Genomic DNA, 13,942 nt, shown 5'->3' with positions numbered 1-13,942 from the left:
TATCTATTGCGAACCAAATGTAAATATTAGGAGACACATTCTAAAGATCACACGACTAACAAGAAAATGACAAAGAGCTCAAATAACAAAATAGCTTGTACCTTTGAAGATATTAGTTTTAGGACCCATGTTAATTAGACCTTTTTTTCTTGTTTTGATCAATACTACTTGCTATCAAAATATGTGACCCTTTTTTTATGACACCCTGTATATATATATATATATATATAAAATGTGCGTATCAATTGTTAGCTGCATATATAGAACATTTCCAGGAGATGCTACGTGGAGGCCAATTGACACATAACGGAATTCTTTTAAAACAAATAAAATAATTTAATTTTAAAGAATTCCCAGTTGATTATCTCCTATATTAGTTCGATCCGCCGTAAGGCCGCGAACTGCACTATACGAGGTGTGTTCAAAAAGTATCGCGAATTTTGAATTTTCGCGGGTTACGTATATTCGAATTTCGATCTTTTTGTGGCGTTATGTTGGTACTCATGTCTCTCACTTATGCCGACAAGCTCGGCCATTTTGAATGTTCACTTAATTGTTGACAGCTGCTTTGCTTGCACGTGTTTTGGATCGTCTTCGATTTTTACCTATTCAAAAAAATGGATCAAAGAACCTGTATCAAATTTTGTGTGAAAAACGAAATTAAGTGCGCGGATGCATTCCGAATGTTGACTGTGGCATACGGAGAAGCTACCTTGGACCGAAGCAACGTTTATCGGTGGTACAAAATGTTCTCAGAAGGCCGAGAAGATGTGAACGACGAAGAGCGTGCCGGACGCCCGAGCACTTCAACAACAGACGAAAAAATTAATGAAGTGGAGAAAATGGTATTGGCCAATCGTCGAATCACCGTTAGAGAAGTTGCTGAGGACCTAAACATATCGATTGGCTCGTGCCATTCGATTTTTATCAATGATTTGGGCATGAGACGGGTCGCCGCGAAATTCGTACCAAAATTGCTCAATTGCGACCAAAAACAGCATCGCATGAACATTGCTAATGAGATGTTGGACTCTGTCCGCGACGACCCAAATTTGCTCCAGAGGGTCTGGTCCATAACTGGTGACGAATCGTGGGTTTATGGTTATGACGTGGAAACCAAAGCTCAATCATCTCAATGGAAGCTGCCGCACGAACCAAGACCGAAAAAAGCGCGCCAAGTTCGGTCGAATGTGAAAGTTTTGCTGACAGTTTTCTTCGATTGCAGGGGCGTGGTGCATCATGAGTTCTTGCCACAGGGTAGAACGGTCAATAAGGAATATTACCTGCAAGTTATGCGCAATTTGCGCGAAGCAATCCGCCAGAAACGCCCGGATTTGTGGAAGAACAAAAATTGGCTTTTGCACCACGATAACGCCCCTGCTCACACATCGTTGCTTGTGCGCGACTTTTTGGCCAAAAACAACACACTAATGATGCCGCAGCCACCGTATTCCCCAGATCTGGCCCCCTGTGACTTTTTCTTGTTCCCTAAACTGAAGAGGCCCATGAAAGGACGACGTTACGCTACGCTTGACGAGATAAAGACGGCATCGAAGGAGGAGCTGAACAAGATAAAAAAAAATGATTTTTTGAAGTGCTTCGAAGATTGGAAAAACCGTTGGCACAAGTGTATAATATCTCATGGGGATTACTTTGAAGGGGACAAAATAGATATTCATGAATAAATAAATAATTTTTGAAAAAACACAAAATTCGCGATACTTTTTGAACACACCTCGTATCTTTTTTGGGGCATAGTACTAAGAAATTGAGAAAATTTTTGAAAACCATTAACAGCATGTTAAAGCTGGAACTTCGAGCTTTAAAATGGTTTTCTGATTTTTTGTCTACGATGATTTTTCACGGAGTACGGATATCATTTGTAAAAAATGCAGGTTTAGCTTCAAAGTAGCGTAACTCGGTCAAAAAAAATCGTAGAGAAATTTTAAAAAAAGCATTTTGTAGGCAAAATGTTGTAGTTTATGAAGCTTTACTTGAATTGTTCGAAAAAAATTTGTTGGTCGAGCTGCAAAGTGTCAAAAATACGAAATTTTAAGGAACAAAACAGGGTGTGCTTTTTTACTGCATAAGACAAGGAAGTTAAAAGAATTTTGAAAATCTGCTGATAGAGCATTAAAGTTGGATCTTCAAGCTTCAAAATGCTTTTTTTATTTTTTATCTACGATGATTTTTCACCGAGTTACAGTCATTTGAAAATAGCCTAATTTTTGGTGTCTGGAAAGTGTTCCCTATTTTCTTTTGAGTAGTGTATACATCATAAAAGTGTGTATGCGTGTATGTTGTTATGGCTATACAATTAATATTTTTTTTAGAAGGCGAGAAAGAATTCGGCAAGGGAGGGCCACTACGCAACAAATAGAGGCTCTTGTAACCTATTTAGAAAAGCATCCTGAAGTTGCTTCAGGGAAGTTTATAACCATGAATGCCAACGAGAATTTGGAGAAACATTGGCAAGACTTGACAACACACTTAAATTCTTTGGTTCCGCTAGGTAAAGGAAAGGATGTCAAATCTTGGAAGACTGTGAGTATATATGAATATTAATATTTTTACATTTTTAATTTAATTTATTATCTAATATTTAAATTTGTTGTAGACATGGCGTGATCATAAATCAAAGGTATCGGAAAAGGTACAAAAATTAAGGAAAGGAAGGGCGGCCACTGGAAATAATCCGGTCCATGTTAATCTAACAGAGTTAGATAAAAGAATCTTGGGCATAATCGGCAACGATTATGTCCAAGGTTTAGTAAATGTGCCGGATAGTTTTCCAGAAGAACATAACGTAAATAAGAAGAAAAAATCGTTTTCTTTTACGGTAATGTTTTACTGCATATGCCCATATTAAATTATATGTTTTGTCTTAAAATTCCAGAATGCTATTGAGAATTTAAGTAGAGGCAATGTAACAATACTAAGTGATGCTCCAGCTCCTATCATCATTGCCGAGTTGCCACAGGAGACAAATGGTAAATTTCTTAAATATCATAAAAAGGTTATAAAAAGGATTTCATGTAAATAAAGTTAAATAAAAGCTAAAGTTACATAAAAATTTATAGAACTCTAGCTTTTACTTTATTTACATAACTACAACTTATATAATTAAAATGCGCGTACATGGTTATAAATTTTCCTGAAACAACTTTTGGATGTCTTTTATATAATTTAAAGTCTAAATTTATTAAACTTTTTTGGAGAATTCTTTTCTTTAAAAAAGAAAAACTTAGTTATACACATACATATTGTTATTTTCTAAATCATTCAAGTTTATCTCTTATTTAAATGTTTTAACTTAAATAACTTGCCCTGTATATAGATACATGTCATAGCTGTGTTTCGACACTGCCAGTACTGATAATCTATAATTCATGTTACATATATTATAGATTTTCTGTATTGGAAGTGTATATTGGAACAAGACTTATATATTTCAACATTTTGTCTATATCAAATTAAATAAGAAAACAATTTTTTTGGCCGATTTTGATGCAAACATTCAATTTGAGCCAAACTTTCACGAAATACAAGATGCTCCTAATGAAAATGAGATACAAGATGATAGTGATGAAAATGAACGTGAAAATGTAACACAAGATGCCTCAGCCTCAACCTCAACATGTATTCCATTACAAGGTAGCATACTTAGAATTTATTTATTTATATTAATTTTAATAATTGTTACTTTCAACGAAATGACATATGTTACATATTATTAATGTTATTGTATTTTTAGAAAACAGAGGACAAAAAAGGAAACGTACAAGGAGTAAGTATATTGTATTATGATTTCAAATAAATAAGCACTTCTAAGATGAACTGCCACGCGCTTTGTTTACAAGTATTCAGATATTTGTTGCTAATAGATATGAGCAGCAAAAGAAGGATAATAGGCGTCGTTAAAATAACAAAATTTATCCGAAATATGGAACTAAATCTCTGTTTTAAATTATAGGTGTACGAACAGAACGTTTAGGTGTTCAGTTAGCGGATGCACGAGAGGCATTCCAAGATATCGCAAATAAACATGCAGAAGCAATGAAGGTACTTTCTGTAAATTCATATATACGCATTTCAATTTTATTTTATTAAAATAATTTTTTATCTTTACAGACATTGACAGAAGCTATGCAACTACAAGCAGAGGCTATTAATCAACTTAGTAATGCAAGATAGAATAGCACAAAACGAAGAGCGTCAAACTAAAATTCTAGAAATCATTTTTGATGTATTAAACAAACAAACTACATAATGTGTTTTATCTTTCTACTTCGTTATATATACTTATATATTTTTTTTATTCGAAATACGTATTTTTTATTTGACAATTGTCTTAAACATTTTATTTTATTTTTTTTATATATAGTTTTTGTTTTACAATTGTCTCATACATTAAATTTTTTTATTTGAAAAACATAGTTTTTTTTACAATTGTTTTATACATTTTGATTTTGTTATTCGAAATACATGATGTTTTATTTTACATATGTCATACATTTTGATTTTTTTATTCGAAATACATGATTTTTTATTTTACACTTGTCTTATACATTTTAATTTTTGTATTCAAAATCCTACTCATTTCTCTCCCATGCACAATTATAATTAGGAAACCAGTCTCGCATAATTTGCTTCTGTACACGCTGTGCTATTGCTCTAGGTCCTCTGCGAAGTATTCTGTCTTGTTCTTCTTCTTCGTCTATATCATTTACTTGATTTACATGTGCATCGTCAAAGATTATATTTTCTTCTATCTCTAATGGTAGCCGATAGTGTATACGCATATTATGCAAAACTGCACATGCATTCACAATTTGTCCACTAATTTCTGGAGCGTACATTAAAACACGCTGATAGGATAGACATCTCCATGTTCCCTTTAAAATTCCAAATAGTCTTTCCACGATACTCCGTGCTTTACATAATTTCTGATTATACTGATACTGCCGACTCCACTGAGGATAATGTGGCAACGGTGTCATAAGCCATGGTTCTAAGGGATATCCAGCATCTCCTGTAAATACACAGTCATGAAACTAATTGTTCTAACACAAAATATATTAAAAGTTGATTTTATGCTACAAATTCACCAAATATTGCATTTTTTTAAAAGGAAACTTAATTAAAAATGAAAATTTTTGCTAGTGATGTATTTCCATCAAAACTATTGTTTTTGATGAGAATATAAATAAGTAATATTTATAATTGTATATAATTAATTACAATAAAACAATAAAAATTAGAAAGTGTACAGACGTCATCAAGATGTTATTAATTCTCACCAATTAGATCTTTCTTTCCCCTTGGTTATACCAATGTTCCATAACATTTCTAATTGGAGAAGCATTCCATATATATGCATCATTTCTTGCACCTGGATAACGTCCATTTATATTTAATATTTTCATATCTGGATCAACTATCTGTAAAAATGTTGAAATTGTCTAATAATAAATATAATTATATTATCATTATCAGGGCATACACACTGTTTATTACATAAAGTTACACATATTACTATATGTATACTGATGTGTCAAAAGTTTTATGCTTTATAAAATAAATAAATGTACATACATAAAAATATCATGTATATGTTATAAATTTACGTTGTTCAAAATTAGTTAATAAGACATAAAATGTAAAATTTGTTATGATTATACTTACTACTTGAACATTCAAGGAATGATTTCCATGATGATTAACATATGCTTCTTCATGGATATGTGGCGCAAGAATATTTATGTATGTACAATCAATAGCTCCAATAGCTCCAGGAAATGGTTGAGCAGCTAGTGCAAATTTGTTTTGTGCTGCAGCTTTTTCTTGTGCCGTCATAGGAAATCTTACCCATTGACGCAACAAATGCACATTTATTAATAATGCAACTTTCCTTATGCAGCGACTGGCACATGGTTGGCTTACAACCAATTCACATTGATTACCAGCTGGTCTTTGGTAACTACCATTAGCAAAGAAGCCAAGTGCTACCAGTACTTGGATCTCTGGAGATAATGCGGTTATACGCTGTTTTTGTAAGTGTGGTCTTAGAATGTTAACAATATTCATGACCAATTCTTTATTTACTCTAAATTGAGCAATAAACTCGTTATTAGGAAGCTCAAATGGGTTTTGAGCATCGCGCAATATTCTTCTCTCTAATTTTCTTTCTATTCTTCTTACTCTTTCTTGAAGAAAAAGTATATTTATTGCTAAATATCCTTCAGCCATTTTACCTTAAAAAAAAAATAAAGAAATCTTTACAATTTTTTACGAAAAACCCCACATAGCACAGGGAACTCCTAGGGAGCTCTCAGGGAACTCATCAAATTTTTTTAAGCTTCATTTTAAGCTTCAAAAGAACTCGCACAGAGTTCCCTGGGAGCTCCTATGTCCGCTTTTGAGAGCTCTCTAGAAGCTTCATTTAAGCTCCCTGAGACTTTCATTTAAGCTCTCTGGGAGCTTTATTTAAGCTTCCCACGAACTTAAATTAAGTGTTCTGCGAACTTAAATGAAGCTCTCAAAAAGCTTTCAAAAGAGGACGTAGGAGCTCCATAGGAGCTTTATTTAAATTCACAGGAAGCTTAATTTAAGCTCGCAGGAAACTTAAAAATCAATTTTTTTAGTTCTTTGCGAACATTATTTGAGTTCGCGGGAAGCTTCCATATAAACTTCCCAGGAGCTCCTACGTCCGCTTTTAAGAGCTCCCTGAGAGCTTCATTCCAGTTCATAGGAAGCTTAATTTAAGTTCACTTTATTATTTTAAAATAATTTACACATACTAAATAAATTTCATATAATTTTTATTAAAAAATGTTATCTTATTATGTTAAAAAAACAATGTATGATTCAAATTTGTGATAAAATATATAATAAAATGTATTAATTTGTTAATGTAATAAAGTTTTAATTTTTAACATTTTTATTTAACATCATTGGTGCCATCGAGACAGTGACTTAAAAAAAGTAAAATAGTGATTACTTTTAGACAGAAAAAGTGACAAATGTAAAATTTTTCAGGCATAAAACAGTAACTATACTTTTCATTAAATTTTCAACGTAATTAAGATTTGAGCAAAAAGAAAAACTCTTATTCTTTAGGGTCTACTTTTGTGTAGCTTTAACATGTAGCAAAATTTTTCGTAGCATCGATCATTTAAAAATTTATAATAAATAAAAAGCAGAAAGAAGCTTAAATGACAAAATACAATACATTTTTGTTGTAATTTTATTAGATAATACATAAAAAATGTAATTTGATTAAACATAATAAAATAAAAATTGAACAAAACACTAAAAGATATTAAACACAATAAACTATTTATAATAATAAAAAATGAACATTATTATTAACTAGATAAAACAAAGATAAATATATTAGCTAATGAAAATTACATTTTTTTAAATGCAACAAAGGAAAACGTATTCTTTAAATGTATGAGAAAGAACTGTAGATGATGGTGAATTTAATTGGATACCTTAGAAGACTAGAGACTTCAAAATAAGAATTTGCCATAGGACAATTTTGATTGGCTCGTCAATGAACCACTTTCGCTCATAATTTGCAAATTTTATGTTAACTCATAACAAAAAAGGTGATAATAGTAACTTTTTTTGACAATAGTAATATAGTGACTCGTAAAAAAAAAAGTAACAAAAAGTTACTTTACTGACTGAATGGTAGCGCTGTCTAACAACTAATATGTTTTATTGCGTGGATCCTATCTTCCTTTTATGTCTGTCTCCAGCATGATGGAACCATACCATAACAGATTTTTCTACTTCTGCTTGCGTTGCATTTGTGTATTCTTTTAAAACCGTATCTGTAAAATTATAATACATCATTCATTAATTAAATGTATACACAATAATGATATATGCATAACACATATATGTATAGAGATAAATTATATACCAATAAGAGTTTTACACATTTTTAATTTGCGAAAAGCAAATGTATTTCTGCGCCCCGTCCATGAATAATCACGAGCCAACTCATCCGAAAAGATGGCACTTAGGATGTTGGCCACGTGTTTGGTAGCACTTTTGCTACCAATTCTAATCATAAAGCGTTTCTGTAACATAATAAGATAATGTAATTAATAATTTCGCTAATAGTTTGTGAGGCATTTATTTTGTAGAATGGTTTAATCAATTTAACGAAAGAGAGAAAATGACAGTTTACATAGCTTACACATGTAAAGTTACGAAAATGTAATGTTGTGTAGAAAAATTATTTATATAAGTAAAACATTGACGAAAATAAAGCGTAAAGTGTGAGTCAAGTGTAAAGGGAGAGGTATAAAAATATAAGCAAACATTCTAAGGAACGTAGATTAGAACAATAGAACGTAAGATATACTCACAAATTGTGTGCAAACTTCAGTGGACGATAATTTCTTATCAAATGCATCTACTGCATTCTTAGATTCGAGATAAAAATCCGGCAACGCATCTGTCTCATCCTGCCGATTTTGTGATCGGTTTTCTCCCGTTCGAGCCACTTCAATCAGAAAATTGATTTTCTTTTCTAGTTTTAGGAAACGTTCTTGTTGTTCCCGTCGACAATGCTCTGTAACACCAAATTAATGTATAATTATATAAGAACGGTCTAAAGATTTGAAGGAGAAGTAGATATTTTTATTACCACAACAAGAACACTTGGCCATTTTTTGCAAAGGCAAATTATCAGACGACACTGAAAGAGAAAAAATGGTAAAGCTTAACATTTCTGGCCGTAATTTTAATAATTTGCCTAAAAAGGACACAAATAACGCTATGTATAATCTATACATTGTCGTTATTTAATATTTTAATATTAGATAACGTTATTTAATATTTTATTGTAACATACCTTTGTTTTTATTAATAACTTTACTCGCTTGTTTATCGCTCGACTGACTTGAGTCATTATTATCATTATCATCGTCACTGCAGGACTTATCGCTGGACTCATAATTTGAATCTATGATACAAGAATTTTCATTGTATTACTCCTATAATCACATGGACGCGCATACATACGCATGTATGTTCGTGTGGTCAAAAGATGTGCATATCATTCACTGTGTCGATACATAAATCGATTTGTTTATGTAATTTTAATTAGTTTTTTTTAACCATATTCATAATGTAAAGAATTTCTACTTACTTCTTATTTTCAAATTTTAGCGTAATTTTTAAAATTATTTTTATTAGAATTTTAGAATTATTGTTGTTATTATTATTATTATTATTATTATTATTATTACTACTACTACTATTATATTATTATTAGTAGTAGTAGTATTATTGTTATTATTGCTATTATTATTAATATTTTTTTTATTAGAATGTTAATTATTAAAGTTACTACATAATAATAATATAAAAAAAGTGGGTGAAAACATTTTTTTATAGTATTTTTATATGCAACATATACAGGGTGAGTCTTAATTCCTCTGTCAACGTTTTATCAAAAGATGAGTTGTGTCTACCTAATTTCAAGATGATTAATTTGTATATACAGGGTGATTATTAATGACTGTTTCCACGTTTTACCATTGGAGCATGATTTACCGACGGATACGTATTTCTAACATATTATTATATTAGAAATTACAAATGCGTGATCCTATGGTAAAAAGTGGGAACAGTCATTAATAATCACCCTGTATAGGGTGACCGAAAAATCGCCCCGAAATCGACCGAAATATTTCGGGATCCCCCCAAAAAAGGAAAAAAGCTATATAAATATAGATTCGAAAATAAGTTGTTCACAACTTGCGCGAAGCACTGAAAGCGCATTAGCACATGCATTCTTTAGTTAAAAACATTGAGGCGCCAATTTGCAGCTACCGAGTGCAAAAGAAACTGCACTCGCTGGTGAAGGGAGAATGCCTCGGGTGCTGTTACTTCTGCACTCGGTGGCTGCAAATTGGCGCCTCAACGGCATCACTGCTCAGACTCTCCTCCTGAGGCTATGTTTCGTTTTTACTGGCAGTGCAGTAAATGTGACGTCATGACAGTACACTGTCACAACTGTTCCAATATTACTGCATTACTGCCAGCACTGCTACAGCATCGTATTTCGGAACAGCATTGTAGCCATATTGCACTGTAGCTACCTTACCTTGGAAGCTGCATGGTAGTCACAGTGGCAATATGGCTACCATTCATGACGTCATTGATGTTACTAGATGCTGTCGCAGTGCGCTGCGAACGAATAACGGAACGGATTTTTCACCACTGGCAGTTATATCGGAACACAACCTGAGTAGGTGTGAGTAGGGTAGAACACAAAAAGTGTCGATTGAGGCTGTGTTCCGATATAACTGCCAGTACTGGCAGTGGTGAAAAATCCGTTCCATTATTGGCACGCAGCGCACTGCGATAGCATTTAGTAACATCAATGACGTCATAAATAGTAGCCATATTGCCACTGTGACTACTGCAGCTTCCAAGGTGAGGTAGCTACAATATGATCACTGCTGTTCCAAAATACGATGCTGTAGCAATGCTGGCAGTAATGCAGTAATATTAGAACAGTTGTGACAGTGTACATACTGTCATGACGTCACATTTACTGCCAGTAAAAACGGAATACAACCTGAGTATCAAATTGTAAATGGAAAGCGACGTGTGTCCGTCTGTATCCAAAGTGTTCTCTAAAAGGAAAGCAGCCTAGGTTAAGGGCGTCGATCTACAATATCTACGATGTTGGAAGTTATACAAATCTCGAATGGAATCAATTATCATTAACAGGTAGGTCAATAATTTTCATTTTTTAAATATTTATATATTATTCCTCAATATATAATAAGTCTGTAAATTAAATCTGTCTTCTCTGCCTTTTGCCAGTTTGAGGTTATGTTACATAGAGGAGAAGAGGGTATTATGGCTATTGTCGACAATATGGTATCCCTATTTCCGTTATTAGGTGACGTAACAATTGCTTATAGAGTTATTCGTTTAGTAGCCCGCCGTTTTTTAGTGGTGCTAATATGCCAATACGTAATGACTAACAATTGTTATAAGGCATTCTTACTTTTGAGCACTTCTAAATTTTTTCAAGGTACACCTTTAAACTTTAATTACTCATACTTTCTCATTATTTTTAAACTTGAGTGTTATCATACGAATGTACGTACACTTAAGTGTTGTTTTGTTATTTACCTTTTTATTCAGCTACACACATTTCGAGTTATACAAAGTTAAAACAATAACATGGAATTTCATTAATATGGTTTTTTAAGCGAAATTTTTATATCAAAATATTTCTTCGATAAATCGATTATCATTCTAGAGAGCGGTATTTAGAAACATTAGAGACATTATTTTATGCTTGTTGTTTCATGTTAAATAGGGATAAAATGATATTTCTAACAAAATTTCTAATGGTATTTCTAAAGTTTCTGAACACAAGCAAATTCTAAATTAGGAAAATTCTAAACAATGGAAAATTAAAAATATATAATTTTGTAACAAGATACTGTGTTTCTTTTAAACTAAACTAATTTTTTAAAATTATTTTTATAGATAGCCATATTACAACCACTTTTTTTCTGCCATCGATTATGCAGTACATTAGATTTTTATAAATCACGTCCTAAATAATAAATATCTCATTACTTTGAGCTTAGAATCTGTCAAACAACACTTTGACGAATGTAATCGTTCAAGTTTCAATAGAAATTATTAATTATGAACAAAATGATTCAATAAAATGAAAATGGGTGCCATATTACCCTCTTCTCCTCTATCCTCAACCTGGCAAATCCTAATGATCATATAAGAAATATTAAATAAAGAAATATTATAAAGAAATATTATTAAGAAATATTATTTATTAATAAAAAATGTTAAAAATGTCAGGGTGAACTCAAGTAATGTTTCAGAAACTCAGTCTTGATGAGACACAATAATAAGGAATAAAAATTTTTTTGTTGACATTTTAATTTTAATTATTACTATATTTATGTTATGTTATTATATACAGTATTTTCCCAAGCCTGGGACCTCATCACACAAGAGAGGAGGAAGGAGGAGGGATAGAGGAGTAACACCTCTATAAAAAATCAGGGTTCACCTGGCCCGGGTGATAGCACCCTGTAAGGGCCCCTACCTAGGGAACAGGCAAGGCTCAGAGAGGCGAGGGACTTACAAGACTCACTCTGTATGCACGCGAAAATTTTTACATAAAGGTAAAGTAGAGAATAAATTAATATTTTACCTAATTGTTCAGATGTTTTCTTCTCGTTTACATAGTTTGCCGGAGGCAAATTCTTCAATTTTCGTTTATTGCGTTTATCTTAAAAATATAAATACTTCATCAATCGATATTTGAACACGAATATGTTCATTTTATTAATTAATTACGTAATTACTAATAATATTAATAATATACAATAAAAATAAAAATATTTCTATATAACAATTTGATCGATGTTGCAAACGCACAAAGTATACATGTACTCAGGAATTAAGTTGTATTCATATTAAAAAATGTGTATCTCAATAAAACAAAAGAAATATTACGGAAGTTATGATTTATTTATAGTTACAAAATGGGAATTGCATTATATTATAAAATTATATATAATTGCTAAAACAAAATATTTATGTGTAGTAAAAAAAAATAAAAATATTTGATATTAAATATAAATATTATAAATATTATAAATATAAATATAATAAATATTATAAATATTATAAATATAAATATAATAAATATTATAAATATTTTTAATTTTTTTTTCATATAAATATTATTTTTCATATTCGAGTACACATTTAATTTGTAATTTTTAAAAATGTTTTACAGTTCAGGAATGTAAGGAGATGATATGAAATATGTTTGTAGGGAAATGGATAAAAACAAGGATATATAAGGATACCTGGGTCACAACTTTCTTCGCCGCTACTTTCGTTTGAGCAAACTTTGCGAGACTTGACCTGACTTGATTTGTTTGTGCTTACTTTTTTGGCCGCAAATTTTGGTGCCATATTAACAATATTTTCGTCTGCCGTCGACCACTCTACCGAATCTCGCTCCGCTTGTTTCGCAGTAGCATAATTATCTACATAATTATATAATAAGGTATAAAATGTTAACAACAATAAAGTAATAGTAACTGGGCTGTCTCCATACAGAAATTCAATATTGTAAGGTAGCGATAAGAAATCAATGTAATTACGTGTAATAAACAAATATTGAATTTCTCTATGGAGACAGTCCAGTATGGCAAGCCATTTTACTTTTTAATAGCATAATATAAATGTTTTAAAAAATAATTGTCTCAATAAAATTACGAGTTTCAATAAATAATTAAAATTATGTACAGACATAAAAATAGTTCCACAAATTAAAATTATGAATGCAACGTGATAGAAACACGAAATTATTTTTAGGTCGCTACATAATTTTAATTCATGGAATTATTATTATGCCTTAACATAATTTTAATTTATCGAATTATTATTATGTCGCAACATAATGATAATTCTGATTTTCTATTATGTCTTGACATAATTTTAATTCACCGATTTATTATTATACTTCAACATAATTTTAATTCTGTATAGAGAAATTACTCTATATCGAATCAATATTATATCGTGACATAATAAAAATACAATGAATGAAAATTGTGTCAAGACGTAGTAGAAATTCAGAATTATTATTATATCGCGGCATAATAAAAATTTGATGAATTAAAATTATGGATGCAACATAATAGAAATACGGAATTATTTTTATAGATTATTAACAATTACAATTTATGGAGCTACTCAATACATACATAATTTATTATTTGTACGTTTATTATTTATACTTCTAATAATGCACGATATGCATTAATTAATTTTAATCTATTTTAAAAATAGTTGTGAAAAACTTAATTTTACATTCATATCTTTTTATTGTAGTAAAACCCTAATAAAT

At 31.0% G+C, this 13,942-nt stretch overlaps 1 protein-coding gene and 1 long non-coding RNA gene across 2 annotated transcripts; one reads left to right on the top strand and one right to left on the bottom strand.

Moving 5' to 3' along the window:
* Positions 1–4,573: 4,573 nt before the first annotated feature.
* LOC120358876 (putative nuclease HARBI1) lies at positions 4,574–6,488 on the bottom strand. Its single transcript, XM_039454534.1, has 3 exons — positions 5,686–6,488; positions 5,310–5,441; positions 4,574–5,045 (listed from the first exon to the last, which is right to left on the bottom strand). The coding sequence occupies exons 1-3, from the start codon at positions 6,247–6,249 to the stop codon at positions 4,593–4,595; spliced, it is 1,149 nt and encodes a 382-aa protein (XP_039310468.1). The 5' UTR covers positions 6,250–6,488; the 3' UTR covers positions 4,574–4,592.
* A 3,991-nt stretch (positions 6,489–10,479) lies between these two features.
* LOC120358825 lies at positions 10,480–13,271 on the top strand. Its single transcript, XR_005575701.1, has 3 exons — positions 10,480–10,761; positions 11,996–12,200; positions 12,860–13,271. It is a non-coding gene; the product is annotated as an uncharacterized LOC120358825 (long non-coding RNA).
* Positions 13,272–13,942: the final 671 nt, after the last annotated feature.

Source organism: Solenopsis invicta, chromosome 10 (genome assembly GCF_016802725.1).
Source record: "Solenopsis invicta isolate M01_SB chromosome 10, UNIL_Sinv_3.0, whole genome shotgun sequence".
Lineage (NCBI taxonomy): Eukaryota > Metazoa > Arthropoda > Insecta > Hymenoptera > Formicidae > Solenopsis > Solenopsis invicta.
The sequence above is the reverse complement of the archived record's forward strand: the minus strand, read 5'-3'. Positions and strand labels throughout refer to the sequence as shown.